The sequence below is a fragment of the Crocuta crocuta genome, unplaced genomic scaffold, assembly GCF_008692635.1.
Source record: "Crocuta crocuta isolate KB4526 unplaced genomic scaffold, BGI_CrCroc_1.0 scaffold138, whole genome shotgun sequence".
In the NCBI taxonomy this organism is placed as follows: domain Eukaryota; kingdom Metazoa; phylum Chordata; class Mammalia; order Carnivora; family Hyaenidae; genus Crocuta; species Crocuta crocuta.
The window spans coordinates 468544-485681 of record NW_027532585.1 but is presented as its reverse complement, the minus strand read 5'-3'; the positions used below and the strand labels follow the sequence as shown (position 1 = coordinate 485681).

General features: G+C 50.6%; 1 protein-coding gene across 7 annotated transcripts in view; it reads left to right on the top strand.

Annotated features, from left to right (window-relative positions):
* The window catches only part of TACC2 (transforming acidic coiled-coil containing protein 2), a 204041-nt gene that overhangs the window by 14650 nt on the left and 172253 nt on the right, over positions 1-17138 (top strand). For all 7 annotated transcript variants that reach the window (XM_077779596.1, XM_077779591.1, XM_077779592.1 and 4 more), the window contains exon 3: positions 9258-9370. In XM_077779596.1, the coding sequence (XP_077635722.1) occupies positions 9258-9370 (113 nt within the window). The remainder of the gene's footprint in view (positions 1-9257; positions 9371-17138) is intronic.

The window sequence follows — 17138 nt, the reverse complement described above, 5'->3', positions numbered from 1 at the left end:
CCTAAAATACCCTTTCATTTTTTNCCTGCATGACCACCTTTTGGATTCTTCTTGGGCTCATCATGATACCCGTTAATGGCCCTGACACTGAGAGGAGGGAGAGGAGAGCATATAATTCTATTGTTGTAATGGCCTCGCTTAAAAATATATGATCATTTAAAAAACCCTTTCTGTTGAGAGAAACAGAAAGAGAGAGACAGAGAGAGTGGGGGAGGGGCAGAGAGAGAGGGACACAGAGAGAACCCCAAGCAGGCTCCTCACTGTCAGCACAGAACCTGATGTGTGGCTCAAACTCATGAACCATGAGACCGTGACCTGAGCCGAAGCCAAGAGTTGGACACTTAACTGACTGAACCTCCCAGGGGCCCCTAAAATACCCTTTCATTTTTTTTTAAGGTTTATTTATTTTTGAGAGAGAGAGACAGAGCATGAGCATGAGCATGAGCAGGGGAGGGGCAGAGACAGAGAGGGAGACACAATCTGAAGCAGGCTCCAGGCCCTGAGCTGTGAGCGCAGAGCCTGACCCGGAGCTCGAACTCAGGAACAGTGAGATCATGACTTGAGCCGAAGTTGGATGCTTCACCGACTGAGCCACCCAGGCTCCCCAGACTAAGAAACACTTTTTTTAAAAAACTTTTTTAATGTTTATTCACTTTTTGAGAGAAAGAGAGACAGAGCACAAGGGAGAGGAGCAGCAGAGAGGGAGGGAGACACAGAATCCAAAGCAGGCTCCGGGCTCTGAGTTGTCAGCACAGAGTCCATCACGAGGCTCAAACCCACCAACTGAGAGATCCTGAACCGGGCTGAAGTCGGCCGCTTAACTGACAGAGCCACCCAGGCACCCCAGCCTAAAAAACCCTTTTAAAGCAATTTCCCTGTCTGGATGTCTCCAGAGTTTGAGTCCCAGAGAAAAATGATTTTCAACTATAGAAGCTGAGATCAATGTTATGAAGCAAGAAGACAGGTGCAGAGCCACCTGACCTGACCCTGGGCGTCAGGGGAGGTCTCCCCAGGGCGCTGCTGTTGGAGCTCAGAGCTGAAGGAGGAGCAGGAACTAGACAGGACTCAGAGGGCTCAGAGCGGGTCACTGCACGCCGCCCTCAGCCCAGGCCTCGCTGGGGCTCGTCCCCCCGATTCCTGGCTCAGTGAGCAAGAGGCAGCCCGGGCCTGAAGTTCAGTTGGCTCCTGAAGGAGACCTCGACCCCGTGGCCTCGGTCCTGGAATTCCCCCATATCCAAGCGACAGAGGACCAGGAGGCCGGGAGACCCCGTGCTGCGTGAGCTGACCCTGGGGCCTGGGGCCACCCAGAAACGTGGCTGAGCATGTCCCTGCGGCCTGAGGTTAGCTGCGGCTCAGCCACTGTGTGATGATTGTTTTGCTTGATAGATAAATGACCCGTAAGGATGTGCATGTGTTGTTTAAAGCGACAGATGCTTGGGGCCCCAAGTGGGGAAGTAGTTTCTCTCTCTCCTGCGGGACCCCCAGGAACCCAACTTCCTGACAGCCTTAAATTAGCCCAAAAGAAACAGCATCCTCTGATAGTCTACAGGCAGCAGGTGGGCATCTGGGACAATTTCCCTGCATTAAACGAGAAAGAAGTGGAAGGAAGAGACAATGAACCAGGGTGAACTCAAGTTCATAACAACGGATTGCTCCTCCACTGTGACTGTCTGCTGCTCCTGTCTCTTCTCCCAGGGACCTAATTCTAGGCTGGGGGCTAATTCTCGCTGGAGCCGTCATTGAAGTTTGTGAACGGCATGGGTCCGGGTTTGGGCCAGATGCATCTTCTGAAGAATCGGATTAACTGCTTTAGCTCCAAGCTGCGATAGCCCCTGGGGCTCTTAGTTAATGAGATTTGAGTCAGTTTCTTCTTTGTAAAAATAATAACTAGCATCTATGAGTGTCTTCTATGGTCTAGCTTTATGTAAAGTGCTTCTCGTGTATTACGCTATTTAACCTTGAAAACCTGGTAATTATGATCCCCATTTTCTAGATATGGTACCAGAGGCATAGGGCCCAAAGGCTAACAGCTAAAGAAGCAGTAAAGCTTGGCTTTTAACCACTACGCATGGCTTCCTGAGCCCTTGGCTCCCCGACACACCCCACTCTTTGCACGCAGAGACTCTCCTCCATTTGTGCGGCTTTTTGTCATAGCAACAAAGTTCTCCCATAAGCCACTGCGGCAGGCAGGTCAGGGATCGTGGTCCCCATTTTATAGGAGAAACAGACCCCAAGAGGGGCAATGGTTTGGGTTTTCTAAGCCGGTCTAGGCTTCTGTAAATTATATTGCTCCTAAAGTATTAAACCCACACAAGGCATCACTATTGCGCCGTGTTTTTTGAAATCTCAAAGGTTTTTCTTTCTCCACAGACTAAAGATGTCAGAATATGTCAGCTCGAGCATCTTGGAGGCTCCTAGGGTGGTTTTCGCTTTTGCTTTCGTTTTTGTTTTTGTTTTAGGGTAGCTCTTACCATGTTGACCCAGTTGCTTGTTGCGTCGGGAGAAAGGAAGATAGATATTGTTCACTGACTGTGTATCTCTCATTCGCTGTGCGGACAGGGGCCATGTGTTTTTTGTCTTCCTAATTCAACTTTTTATATGGGAATTTTTCAGGTCTACAGAAAAGTTGCAAACGAGCGTACAGGATTCCCACTTACTCTTCCCCCGGCTTCCGCTAAAATTAACGTCCGGCACCATGTCATGTTGTGATCTCCCGTGTCTACCCAGAACCTAGATCCAACCCTTCCGAGGCACGAAGCAGAGACAGCAAAATAGCGCTGCAAACGCGACCCTCGTTTCCCCCATCTTTTGTGGGAAGAATGGGGGCTTCAAAGCCAGCCCTCTCAGACCCCAAAGCTTGTTCACGTTTTCTCTATCATGTTGGACAACATGCCCCAAGGCCTCCCCCTTCTTGGCCTGACATAGACAGGTGCTAGGTGAGGCTCCAGGTCGGGGTTGTCCTTGGCTCCCAGGGCAGGTAGGCCGCTTGAATCTTGCGTTTTTGCCCTGGAGGTGGAGAAGATGTTTGAGATGACCCAGCAGAACTGGCCAGAGCATTCGCCTTCCCTTGACAGGGCAGGCGGGTGGCGGCAGGCCCCAGCCCCGAACACATGTCCTCCATATTTGGCCACCGGGCCATCGTTTCTGAAATCCGATCCCTAGAGCCATGGGGATGACCTTTGGTCTACTTCCCAGCATTCACCTGCAGTCACACTGCTCCCAAGAAGCTTGCTCCAAGAGTGGGCGAGCTGGCACCACACTCGGGTCATGATCTAACCGTGTTAATTAAGCCTCCTTACTGGCACGGCCAGTAAACCCAGAAGGGAGAACATTTGAGAGGTAAGGTCAGGGGATTTTTTTTTTTTTTTAAATCGTCAGACACTTCATCTCTCGAAAAAGTGTAGTTTTGAGAACTGGAAAGTTGCTGCGCCTGCTCGGAGATTGCTTTAAAACAGACCCAGGGCTCTGGAATATTCTGGAGCCAAAGAAAGGCTGTTTGTTTATTCAAGCAGTGGCAGCGAAGGAAAGATTTGAAGAAGCAACTTGACAAGGCAGTTTGTCATGTGGAGGATTGCCAGCGTTCCTGTCCAGCCTGCTGTTTGGAAGTGTGAGGGAAACTTTAGACATGCATGCTGGTTTGCGGTGACGCCCGTTGACACAGCACACCCCGTGCAGCCCCGTAAGCAGCAGGACTTGGTGGTGTTGCTGGCAGCGCTAGAACGGGGGCTCGAAGGCGCAGAATGACATGTGGCAGAGGAGCGAGCTCCAAGGGCCGAGTGTGCCTCCCCTGGCTTGCAGATGTGCCTACGAGGCTAGACGGGAATCGTCTATTTTTCATACGTTCAACAAATATTTATGAAGTGCCTCTGTGGGCCAGGTGCTATTCTGGGCAATGAATCTCGGCTCCCGTACCACATTATTCATAAACGTCTCGTTGTTTTAACTGCTTGGTGAGAGGCAGGAAGTTGGCAGGGATCGTAGGCAAATATTTCCACGTCGGGTGAGGCAACATAGGGTAGGGTTCGAGAGCACAGGCTGGGGCTGGGTCTTGGCTCCATCGCTTTCAAGCTGTGTGCCCTTGTGCAAGTGGCTTAACCTCTCTGTGCTTGGTGTACTTATCTGTAAAATAGGGTCGTTGTGAGGACTGAATGAGTTTAAATAGGTAAAGCGCTTAGAAGAACAGAACTTGGCACACAGAAGGTGTTTATAGTGATAAGTTCGCAGTTATTGTTATAGCAGAAAAAGGGCTATGTTGGTGTTGGGTGTTTCTGTTATTGTGGAAAGCGCATGAGACTTCAAGGAAGAAGTCCTGGCCAAGCCATTTAACAATCCGTTTGTCGTCTGAGTAATGGGAAAGCTTGTTTTCCCTTCCTGTTTAGCTCACAGGGATTTTGTAAGAACCTGATGGATGTCGAAGCACTTTGAAAAGTGCAATATAAAAACAACAACAACAAGGACACCTCAGTGGCTCAGCTGGTTGAGCGTCCGACTTCAGCTCAGGTTATGACCTCCTGGTTCCTGGGTTCGAGCCCCGCGTCGGGCTCTGTGCTAACAGCTCAGAGCCTGGAGCCTGCTTCAGATTCTGTGTCTCCCTCTCTCTCTGCCCCTCCCCTGCTTGTGCTCTGTCTTTCTCCATCTCTCAAAAATAAATAAACGTTACAAAAATTTTTTTAAAGAAAAGTGCAATGTGCTGTTCCCGTTGATAGTGCTGGTGCTTTTATTTCAAATCCATCCAGATATGTTTTGTTTGGAGAGAGACGGTAACCTCCTTGCAGATTAGCTTTCTATTAGGAAGAAGGATGGGGCTGAAAAATCAGAAAGACAGATCCTTTTTTTTCTGCTTTAAAGACGAATCTGAGCCCTTGTTATATTTCCTTAGCCTGGGGAAAGTTAACACGTGGTCCCTCATCCCCTCAGTTAGAGCAGAGATCTGTCCCCTTACACCATCTGTTGTTTGCATCTGTCTGGGCTGTTAGACATCAGTGTCTTTCCAGAATTACTTTAAAGTAACCTTGATCATGGAGTAAAGAGCAGGAGATTTATCTGTTAAATTAATTGCAGAATAAGTCACTGCAGATAATGTGGTGATTGAAAGGGAAGCCTGGCTGCAGAAAGTGTTTGGAGCTGAGGCCCACATCACAGTCAGACAAGTAGGAATTGGGTTACAATTTTAAAAATTCAGGACTCAGATGGAAATGTCACTCCTTCTGTATTATTCTTGAGTTATCATGGTAAAAAAAAAATTTAACTCCTGCCTCCAAAGGTAGTGGTTTAGATAGATAAAGAACATTCTGGAAGGCTCAGGAACACTTTGGAGTCTGGATTTAAAGTTTGAACTGTCTTGATACTGTGCAGTAGGGATGACTGCCATCCTGGTTCACAGATCAGGAGACTGAGGCCTGTAGGACAGGATGGAGCTCTCGTTTCAGGAAATGGTGTAGCTGGCCTGTAAGTCAGGCCAGCAGGGGAGTCAGGAGCCCGTTTTTTAGGCAAAGGATCCGCCCCAACCCTCTCTACTTCCTTCAACACTTCCCCACTACAGGGATAGAACAAAATGCCTTTTCCTGGCACTGGGGTCGGAGAGAAACGGGTCCATCTAGACTCCACTGCTGTGAAAACTTGACCAAATACTTACCCTCTGCAAACCTTAGCTCTAGAACAAGGACATGAATAGCACTTTCTTCTTAAGGTCGTTGTAAAGATTCAATGACACGGTTCATGGAGACTACGGGCCCAGTACCTGGTACTCAGTAAGTGCTCAGTAAACAGGAGTGATTGTTATTGTTATTTCACCCCACATTCGGTCTCAGCAAAAGTGAATGGAGATTTCCTAATTGTAGTATCATGTTAGCACTAGAATGTGCCGCCCCTGAGAGTTGAGGCATCTTTTATATTTTACCTTTGGACACATTTGGGCGAACAAAGCAGCCAACAGCTAAGACACGTGCCTTAGTTGGGGGAAATAGAGCCAAAGCTGACTTGCTCTTCAGGCTGTGTATGAAGGTCAAAGACACCACCCACCCAACAGAAGATTCAGAGTCTCAAGAAGACCCCCAGGTTCAGACTGCACAGATGACGTGCACCCAAACGTCCCACGGAAGCTCCAAAACTGATTTACAACCAGCCCAGCCTGGAGGTTGGTAGAGGTTGTTGGGTGGAATCCTCCCTTTCTGGAAGGACCGGGTCTCCCCTTCGGACGGCCCAGTGTTTACACCTCGGGGGCTCAAGCACAGCATGGGGTCTGTCTCCCTAGACTGTGAGCAGCGCTAGGGAAGGGACGCAACCTCACTGGTCCTTGGAGCCCCTACTCCTAGCACTGCTTCCGGTGCATGGTAGGGTTTCGATGAACGTATCTTAGATAATTGAATGAATCAACAAATTGGTAAATACTTTCTGGAAGGTCTGGGTGAAAGGAGATATTTAATAAATGATTTGGCTGCCTCAGTGTCTGTAGTCACAATTGGCAAATTGGTGGCTTACGAGAGGACTTCTGTACTTCCACTTGCTCTCTTTGTTGAGCAGGGCTGGGCTGGGTCTCTGGGTCTCACCCCTGAGGGGCGAGAGAAGATTTCTAGTAGCAACGAGGAGCAGGCAGCCACAGGGAGCCCTGGAAAGTCCGGAGATGTCCTTCTTGCCTGCGTCCTGGTGCCTCACTTCCACCGCCTCCCTCAGGACAGGACCTGGGGCTCACAGAGCTCGGTTTCTCCCAAACACCCAACAAGCCATATGCCTAAGCCTGAGATCAACCGCTGGAGGAAAGGGAAGCTGTTTCGAATTCACATGAAGACGCTGTCTGCTCGCAGCCATGCACCTGCCCAGAGCAGTGCCGTCTTCCAATTGTCACGAAGGGGCTGCCCCGCCCTGTCCACTTGAATCATCTGCCAGATTTAAGTACAGTGAAAAGAAATGAGGTCTTGTGCTAACTGTCCTCAAAAGTGTGCTCCACGGAGTACTAGCTCTATGAGATGGTTTCAGGTGGCATATGAACAGAGGATTCTGTGGTCAAGAAACTCTGGGAAACTGAGTTAGAGTTTAATATATCATTTCACCGCAGAACTTCTTAGACCTTTCCATAGGTGCTTTTTTTTTTTTTTTTTTTTTTTGAGAGCGAGAGAGAGCATGCTTGAGGGGAGGGTCAGAGAGAGAGGGAGAGAGAGAATCTCAAGCAAGCTCCATGCTGGGCATGAGGCCCAACTCAGGACTGGATCCCATGACCATGAGATCATGACTTGAGCCGAGCTCCAGAGTCAGAGGCTTAACCTAGTGAGGCTCCCAGGCGCCTTTGCACTGTGGATTTCTTTAAAAAAATTCTTTTTAATGTTTATTTATGTTTTAGAGAGAGAGAGAGAGACAGAGCAGTGGGGAGAGGGACAGGGCAAGAGAGGAGACACAGAATCGGAAGCCGGCTCCAGGCTCTGAGCTGTCCGCACAGAGCCTGACGCGGGCTGGAGCTCACGAACCGCAAGATCACGACCTAAGCCGGAGTCGGACACTTAACCGACTGAGACCCCCAGGCAGCCCTGCACCGTGAATTTCTAAAAGACGGCTAAATAATGAGGCTTCTTAAACGTATCTGACACAGAACACTTTGTTTCCTTCAAAGCTGGTCCGATCACTTACGGAATGGACTTTTTTTGGTTGCAAGTGACAGAAACCCAACTTGTGCCAGTGAAGGCAAATGAGGACTCCAGATCTCGTGTAATCGTTGGTTGAAGAGGGCAGAGCGGGCTTGACCCCAGGACCAGCTGGAACCGAGGCCTCCATGACACGGGGACCCCTGTCCTGTGTCCCTCACCGGGCCTCTCTCTGCCAGCTGGCACTGGTCTCTCCTTACAGGCTGCCTCTCGCACAGCAGCTAGACACAGGCTGCCGGGAACCCCTGCATCATATTCTATAGAACCCACACCAGACTCCCCTCCCTCTGGTTCTGTGGGGGTGGGGGGAGGGTTCCTGCTGAGGACCTGGTGGACCCAAGTCTTGTGTGCACCCCAACATGCACGTGGGGTGTGGGGCCCTCCTGGGAAAATGAGCTGAAAGAGAACCGTTGCTTTGGGGAACACTGCTTGGGGTTTAAAAAAAAACCTCTTTTTCCATTTCTGACATTTATGTTATACTTGAATGAACATTATTTAAACTGAATTAAAAAACATTTTTAATGTTTATTTTTGAGAGAGAGAGAGAGAGCAAGAGAGGGACAGAGAGAGAGACAAGGAGACACAGCATCTGAAGCAGGTTCCAGGCTCTGAGCTGTCAGCTGTCAAACTCACCAGCCGTGAGGTCATGACCTGAGCCTTGGACGCTTAACCGACTGAGCCACCCAGGTGCCCCTAAATTGAGTTTTTGAGAACCTCTCATCTCTTTCTGTCCTGTGATTTGAAATTTGGACTGTCCTTTATTTTTTTGGATCTTGGTTTTAAAACTTGATTACCCAGCTGATGCGCTTATCGTAGAAGTGAAGGAAAAGCAATCACCTCTCAGACCGGTTAGAACCTCGGACGGGTGGCCCCAGGTTTCCAAGGGTCATCATTTTGTTGTTGTTGTTGTTCAGTGCTTTCCCCCAGGCTTCTGGCTGAATCCTGGTTCACAAAGCCAGGGGGAGGGCGAGGGGAAATGTCTTCCATCTATGTGGTGCCACACACCAGGTAGGCACTTTAAGATCTTAGAGCAGACATCCTCACCTTCTCTAGGGGATCGAATGACCCCCAAAGCCTGGTACGTGTCCCCAGGCTTGGCTTCCTACTAACACGAGCATCCTGGGGTGCCTGGGTGGCTCAGGTGGTTAAGCGTCGACTCTTGATTTAGGCTCAGGTCATGATCCTGGTCACGTGGCTTCGTGAGGTGGAGCCCCACATTAGGCTTTGCGCTGACAGTACAGAGCCTGCTTGGGATTCCCTCTCTCTCTCTCTCTCTCTCTCTCGCCCTCTCTGCCCCTCCCCCACACACGCTGCCTCTTTCTCTCTCAGAGTCTCAAAATAAATGAATAAACTTAAAAAATAAGACAGTCATCCGACTCAGCTGGAATCTCGTGTGTAACCATGTCTTTCCACCCTCGGACGCGAGCAAGGGCTGTGTCTGCCGAGCCCACCATGTATCTCAGCATGTTGCTTGGTGCCAGCACGCAGGCATTGCTCAGCCAGACGATAAGGCAAAGGGACCACCTGGCACTCCAACATGCGGCCAGTGGCCAGCAGAGAAATGCGCCTGTGTCTTCAGAGACTCCTCTCTGACTTCTCCAATTTCTCTTTCTTCTGGCCCAGAAAACTCCATCCGCTCAGAGTCCAGGGTCTGTGCAACCCTCCGGGAACAATCAGAACACAGAAAGGGACGTGGAGGAGAAGTCTGGAAGCAGTGGCCGTGGAGGCTCCCACAGGTAGGAGCCAGGCTGTGGGACTGACCCGGCCCCCGCCGTGGCCAGCTCATTGCCTGCCTAGCATTTGCTTTGCTCCATTTGCTTTGGAAGATTTACCCTAAAACCCGTGACGTGGTCCTCAGTGGGGAGATGGTCAAAGCAGTGGCTCATAGACTGCTTTGTGATTGCCTTTGACCTGCATGGTTAGAGAATCAATACGTTTTTCTGCCCGGTGAAACTAGCAATTATAGGCTTCCTTTCCAGCAAGACTCCAGGCTGCTTATCTTCCTCATCAGAATTTAAGAAGATCAAGGCTACAAAAGGCCTTATCAAGGGGGTCCGATGTGTGGTGAGTGGGGTTCTATATTCCAGCATGGTAGCCGGACGATGAGACAGGATTCAAAAACTAGTACTAAGATGGTCAGTACCCTCGTCCCAGGGAGGCTGGTGGATGAACTCCAGAAATTACGAAGGCCACACGGGAGCAGTGGAATGAGGCCAGTTCAGGCGTGGCCCATGGGTCAGTGGCTCTTCATTATGATCCAGAGTGGGTCCCGACTTCCCTGCCGGGGTTGATGGGAAGAAGCCCAATGGACTCTTCCCATGCAGCGTTTGTCACCCCCGGTTTTGGGAGCATTCACAAGCAGAGGGCCAGCAGATGGGAACATTCAGTCTCCAGAAACGCCTTGGGACAGAAGCCTGGAGGCAGTTAATAACTGTCTGTGGTGGGTTCAGTGTGTGATCTGGCACAGTGCGTGACCCTCCTGAACAACTGGAGCCCAGCTTCCCGGAGGCTAGAATTACAGGTCTTGAAGCAATAAATCAACAGGAGCTCTAGGGGCCAAAATGAACAATTGAAAGGGAGACACCCCCTCTTCCCCATCAGAGGCAGCAGACAATGAAATCTGAGGTCATGAATGCTTTGCGGTATCTTTTTACCCAAGAGCTTGAGCTTTAAACTAGGGAGGGTTGTGGATGAGGAGGAGCGACCCCTGGTGGCAGGAATGTCCATGCCAGCCTGGAATTGCTTTTTGGGGGGCTCTCGCTGGCTATGGAGTTTCGAGAGGAGCCACTTCGCACCTCTTGTCCTGAACATTAGATTTCTTTAGGGAAATGGCGGGTCAGAATGTTCTTTTTTGCTAAGGGAATCACAGAATATGCCTTGAACGGCACCTCTGACCCGTTTTCTGCAAAAGGGTGGCCTCCTTTGCCTCCTTGATCACCATGGCTGTTCTGTTTTCACGAACTTAGTATCAGGATAACTGGACAGAGGTTTTAATATTTGGCTTTAACGAGACCAGATGACCTCTCTAAATCGGCTCTCGGTGATCGTGAAACTAACGGATAGATTCATCTTTTCCAGAATTCTACGCAAAGGAAATCCTGTAGACTGAGATCCAAGGTCCAGCTCTCCCCTCCCCTTCTTTGTGCGGTTCTGGGATCTCTCAAGAGGCTTGGGAAATATTTGGGGTCTAGGTCCCGGCAACAATGAAGAGTAACAGCAGCTCAAAGGGCTTTTATTTCTTGCTCCTCAGCTTTAGTCATTTATTATTTTTCCCTTAAGGAATTGTTTCTCACTGTCATGTGACTTGAGCATAAAAGAGGTGCCTTCTAAGAGCAAGCCCAAGGAAACCACTTCCTGTTCACAATTAGAAACATAGATTCTCCTCCATAAATGCATGATGTCTGTGGTGCAGGGCTCTGGGCTAACTAACCCACAAACCCTCAAGACGTGAGCGGGCTCCTGGAGTCATGTCATCTGTAGGGAGAGCCGGCCCCACGGGTACCGGTCCAGGGATGCACGCAGCCCTCCGCATCCACAGCGATGACAGTAACAGCATTTCGTGTTCATTTTGCAGACGGCAAAGGCTCTGTGCACACAGACAACTTTTATTTTCTTTAAATCCATTCATTTCCGGTTCTGAGTCCTCACTCTGCCAGGCTGGTGGGAATGCCCGCGTCCGCCACCCTTGCAGGTCCCCTCTTCCGTCATCTGTCCCCTCACCACCCCAGGGCCCACCAGTCCAGGCCATGCCGTCCCTCAGGCCCAAGTACTGTGCTGCTTGCATGACACTGTTGGCACCCGGGAATCCTTGATGAGGCTGGGAGCCCACCCCCACCCCCCCCCCCCCGGCCATTCCTGTTCCTGTCGGTGCTCCTCGAGCCTGAGGACACAGTCAGGGAGGGACTCACAGACATTCGTCACTTTCTAAGACTTCCCTCTGCTCTCTTGTTTTCCTCAAATGCATTTATCTCTCCCTTTGCCACATTGGACAATCAGCATTTTCTCTTCAGAGGCGAGATGATAGGTTTTTACAAAAGACTGAAGAAGCCATTGGCCTCAGACTGTGTTTTCTCATTGGAAAAAAGGCCAGAGAGAGAACACAGAAAGGCCTGCAGCGGTTCCCTCTGGACCTGGAGACAAGGGAAGAATGTGGGGGAGGGGGGCATAGGTTAATAGTGCCTCACGTCCCTCCGCACGGCGTTCTCTCCACTCTACAGATGGGGAAACTGAGGCTTGGAGCCCTATGTCATCTAGGATTTAGTAACAGAAAATCCACTGTTTCTGCCTGGAGGGTCTTCTCCCCTCTGGTTTACCCAAGGATGCGGCTCATACATCCCCAAATGGTTAAGTTTTCCATCTGACTCACAGCAATTCAACTGCCTTGCTTCCCGTCGCCGCATGGTGTCGCTGTTGTCACTTCGCCCAGCGTTGGTCAAACCCCTGCAGAGGCTCAGAGGCACCTCCCGTGGGCCCCTCCCTGAGCAAGTCCCTGCCTCCTGAGGGAGGATGATCCCGTGCTCCTAGGACAAAGCCCGGTGCCCCCTCAGTCTCAGCAATGTCCACCCTCGAGCATGGCTGCCCTGGCGACCCGCGTCCAGCTCCAGCCCCACCGCCCACCGTCTCACGAGCCACCCTTTCCCTCCTTGGGGACCTCCAGCCAGGGGTGGCAGCCCTTTCTTTTTAAACACTCAAAACACGATGAATCCTACCATACAGCTTTTCCCCAGGTGGTAGCGCTATGAGGTGGCACCAGAGGAAATGACTGCTTCGTAGGAAACTTGATGAGAAGGGGCACTGTCCTATGCTCTGGCATCCCACCTGCCCATTCTTCCACGGAGGGTCACAGGCGCTAGTTCAGAGCTGACGGACTTTTCTCAGGCAGAGACCTTAAGTGAGTCCTAAGTGAGTTGCTGGCACCTTGGTCACTGACGAAGGGAGACTAGAAACTCAACAGCCTAGAGCCTTTACTAATTTTTTTTAAAATTTTATTTATTTTTGAGGGACAGAGAGAGACAGAGCATGAGCAGGGGAGAGGCAAAGAGAGAGGGAAACACAGAATCCAAAGCAGGCTCCAGGCTCCGAGCTGTGGGGCTGGAACTCACGGACCGTGAGATCATGACCTGAGCTGAAGTCAGACACTTAACCAACTGAGTCACCCTAGTTTTGTTTTTATTTTTTTTTAAGTTTATTCATTTATGTTCAGAGAGAGAGAGAGTGCAATTAGGGGAGGGGCGGCGAGAAGGAGAATCTCAAGCACGTTCTGCACAGTCAGCGCGGAGCCCAATGTGGGGTTCAAACTCACCAACCACGAGATCATGACCTAAGCTTAACCCACTGAGCCACGCAGGTGCCCCAGGAATCGGTGTGTTTAATAAGCATCGTAGGCAATTCTCATGAGTGGGGGAGTTTGTGAAATACTCATGTGGGTCCAACTTGGAAGTATTAAAAATACCCCATTTCCTGACCTCTCCCATGAAGATTCTGATACGTTAGACTTGGGGTTGAGACCTGAAAATCTGTTTTTAATAAGAAACCCATGCGACCTTTATGATAAAGTCTGCGCACGCTGCCCACGGTGCTACTCTCTGGCCAATAACAATGCCAACTTTCTTGTGCTTCTGTAAACTTTCAAGTTATGGCTCAGAATTTGGGGACAATTAGGATACATTAAGCCTGTGCTCTCTTCCCTCCTCTCTTCTATATTTTTCCTTCCACCAACATCTCTTGGGGCACCATTCTGGGCCTGATGCTGTGCTGGGTGCTGGGGACACAGCTGTCAGCGGAGCCCAGGGGTCTCTCTGCCCTGGTGGGTAAGTAGGTTGCAATGAGGAAGTCAGACATTAAACAACCAAACAAAACGAAGACAGACACTTTCGGGTAATATCAGGGCTCCAAAAGACACCAAATGGGGCGTCGTGACAGACAGCAATAGACAAGGGAGTGGCTAGTTTAGATTCAATCGCGGTTCTCAAAGCAAGGTTCCAGACTGGCAGGTTCAACATACCCTACAGACTCGACAGAAAGGCGGTCCTGGGTCAGACTCTTGAGGTGAGTCCCAGTGGTCTGGGTTTACCAAAGCCCCCAGGTGATTCTGATGCACCCCAAAGTTTGATGCCACCTGACACTGAGAATCCTCACGTTTGAATCTCTGGATTGGATGGTCAGAGAAGGAGGTGATGAATGAACTGAGTCAGGAATGGCAGAAAGGAGGCAGGCATGGTGGGGGGTGCCTGGGTGGCTCAGTCAGTTGAATGTCTGAGTCTTGATTTGGGCTCAGGTCATGATCTCTCGGTTCGTAGGACTGAGCCTGGTGCGGATTGAGCCAGGGCAGAGCCTGACAGCGAGGAGCCTGCTTGGGATTCCTTTTCTCCTCTCTGTCTCTCTCTGCCCCTCCCCCAATCACTGACACATGCATGGGCTCTCTCTCTCTCTCTCAAAAATAAATAAACTTAAAAAAAAAGGAGGCAGGCATGGGAGGATCCAGGTCAAGGGACAGGCAGTGTAAAGGACATAAGGTGGGAATGAATCTGGTTTGTTAGAGACACAGAAGGAGGCTAATGAGGTAGGAAGAGGTGGGGAGGGGGGCAGGGTCCAGATTGGCCAGACTAGGGCCCTGAAGGCCATGGCAAGAAATCTAGATTTAGGTGACATGAACTGATTTATTTTTTTTTTAATGTTTATTTATTTAATTTGAGGGAGAGAGGTTGGGGGAAGAGAGAGAGAGAATCCCAAGTAGGCTGCTGGGATTCATACTCATTAAGCTGTGCTGCGATCGATGCAGAGCCTGACACTGGGCTGGATCCGACAAACGGAGAGATGGTGACCTGAGCTGAAATCAAGAGTCAGACGCTTAACCAGCTGAGCCACCCAGGCGCCCCTGATTTATGTTTTAACAGACCCTCTCTGATTGCTGTATGGAGAATGCAAGAGGGCAAGACTGGAGGCCGGGAGGTCCGAGAAGAAAGCACGTAGGACCCCAGCAGAATCCAGTGTGCCTTGAAGGAGGCAGGGATCACAATCTTACTATCCCCTCCCTCCTGCTACAGGAAGCTTCCTAGACAGCTTATTCCTACTCGCCCTCTCCTCCCCGAGAACTCTCCATACCATAGGTACACTGGATACGTATTGTGGTCTTTGGCTTACATACTGGACCAGCTAGGGCTCCGTAATTGCACTGTAATATCTGAGATGTTTTCGCCTCCCAAGGGTCAATTTTCACCCCCCTGGGGATGACACTGAGCCCACGGGGACTGAGGTGAGGAGTGAAGATGGAGNGTGACCTGAGCTGAAATCAAGAGTCAGACGCTTAACCAGCTGAGCCACCCAGGCGCCCCTGATTTATGTTTTAACAGACCCTCTCTGATTGCTGTATGGAGAATGCAAGAGGGCAAGACTGGAGGCCGGGAGGTCCGAGAAGAAAGCACGTAGGACCCCAGCAGAATCCAGTGTGCCTCGAAGGAGGCAGGGATCACAATCTTACTATCCCCTCCCTCCTGCTACAGGAAGCTTCCTAGACAGCTTATTCCTACTCGCCCTCTCCTCCCCGAGAACTCTCCATACCATAGGTACACTGGATACGTATTGTGGTCTTTGGCTTACATACTGGACCAGCTAGGGCTCCGTAATTGCACTGTAATATCTGAGATGTTTTTGCCTCCCAAGGGTCAATTTTCACCCCCCTGGGGATGACACTGAACCCACGGGGACTGAGGTGAGGAGTGAAGATGGAAAACAAACTCAGCTCTGATATTCTGGATATTCTGGAGCTGAGAGACCCCGGGACTTGTTAATGGGTTGGATTTGGAAGGAGGGAGAGAATAGCCAAGGAGGATTCCGGAAAATTTGGCTAGAGCAATTGGGTGGTGAGGACCCTTTGCTGAGAAGTGGGAAAAGTGGCCGATCGGGTATATTTGCTGAGTTCCACAGTCGCAGACCCAGTGTCAGGAGGGAATCCTCTTGGGACCAGGCGGAGCTGGCATGACAATGAGCGGTCAAGGTCCCCGTCTCACCGAGGCCACACGGGATAGACATCCATCTTCCAGAGCAAAGCAGGGCTCCCTTTTGTACTTCAGGGTTAGCTCACTTCCTGTTCCACACCCGCACCTGAAACACCTGAACAAACCTCCTGCTTTCGGGGGGAGGAGGAGCAGATTCCGTTTTCCATTTAGCAAATGTGGATCCGCAGCTCGCCACGGGCCAAGCTCTGAGCTGGAGGCCAGAGGCGAAAGAGACGAACAGGACATGTGGGTCCAGTCGAGAGAGAGGCATGTAAATAGATCATTCTAGAAAAGCTAAGTGCTACGGGCAGGCTCTGTGGGAGCACCGGAGCAGGAGACAGGGCCCGGCTCTGCTGAGGGAAGGGAGAGAATTCTCCAGAGGGAGCAACTTGGAAGCCGGGTCTTCAAAACCAGATAGAAGTAGGGATTTGTGGGGGAAAGAAGATGATTCCAGGCAGAGGGCACGGCTGCAATTACTATGGATCTATGGGAAACAGAATTTAGGAAAGACCAGACTTACTGGGCTCTCTAAAAAGAATTTTTTTTCTGTGTTATGTTTGAGAGAGAGAGAGAGACAGAGAGAGACAGAGTGCAAGCTGGAGAGAGGCAGAGAGAGAGGGAGAATCCAAAGCAGCCTCCAGGCTCCGAGCTGTCAGCACAGAGCCTGACGCAGGGCTGGAACTCACGAACTATGAGATCATGACCTGAGCTGAAGTCAGAAGCTTAACTGACTGAGCCACACAGGCGCCCCCGGACTGACTAGGTTCTTAAATAGAGAATTCAAGACCTTTAAATCTGGGAAATAGGAGGCATGGCATGACTTTTTCAAATATAGACTCTTAACTTAGAACAAAACTCCTTGGCGTTTGGGTGGCAGCAGCTTAGGGAGAGGTAGAAAGATGCTTTGAAAGATGAAACATTGGACTTGAAATGACAGGCCAGACTGTCTCTTGTGCCGTGTCCACCAGTGAGTCGCCTGCACGCAGGGCAGAGCACCCGGGGCCCAAACACACACCTCACCCACTGCTCAGCGTGGACACATGCGGATGACCGGAAGGCCACGAGGAAACTGAGGCTCAGAGAGGTTGAGAGACTTGTGCCCACACAGACAAAATGTGGCCCGGTGGGGGCCACAGTCCAGCTCGGAAGCCTGGGCTCACAGCCATTATTGCTGAGCTCTCCCGGGTGTCTGAAAACGTTTGTGTTGTGGTCTCCATAATTAGAAAGCAGACCCCGGCCTGTCCTTAAAATTTAATTTCCCTATAAACAAGGTCCATTCTTAGACCCAGAAAAAAGAAAAATGAAAAGGATCTGTTTTATAAGCAGGGGCTGGGGCCAGCTCTTAATGAACGGGCCCCGGGCTCCTTCCCAGTAGGAATCTATTCCTTCCAAACAAAGTGTTTCGAAGTCCCAGATCTACTCCAGCTCCCGCCAAGGCTGAGTGTGTCAGGCGGAGGAGGGGACAGCCTCTGCCTCCCGCCCCCCACCCCCACCCCCCAAGTCCCCA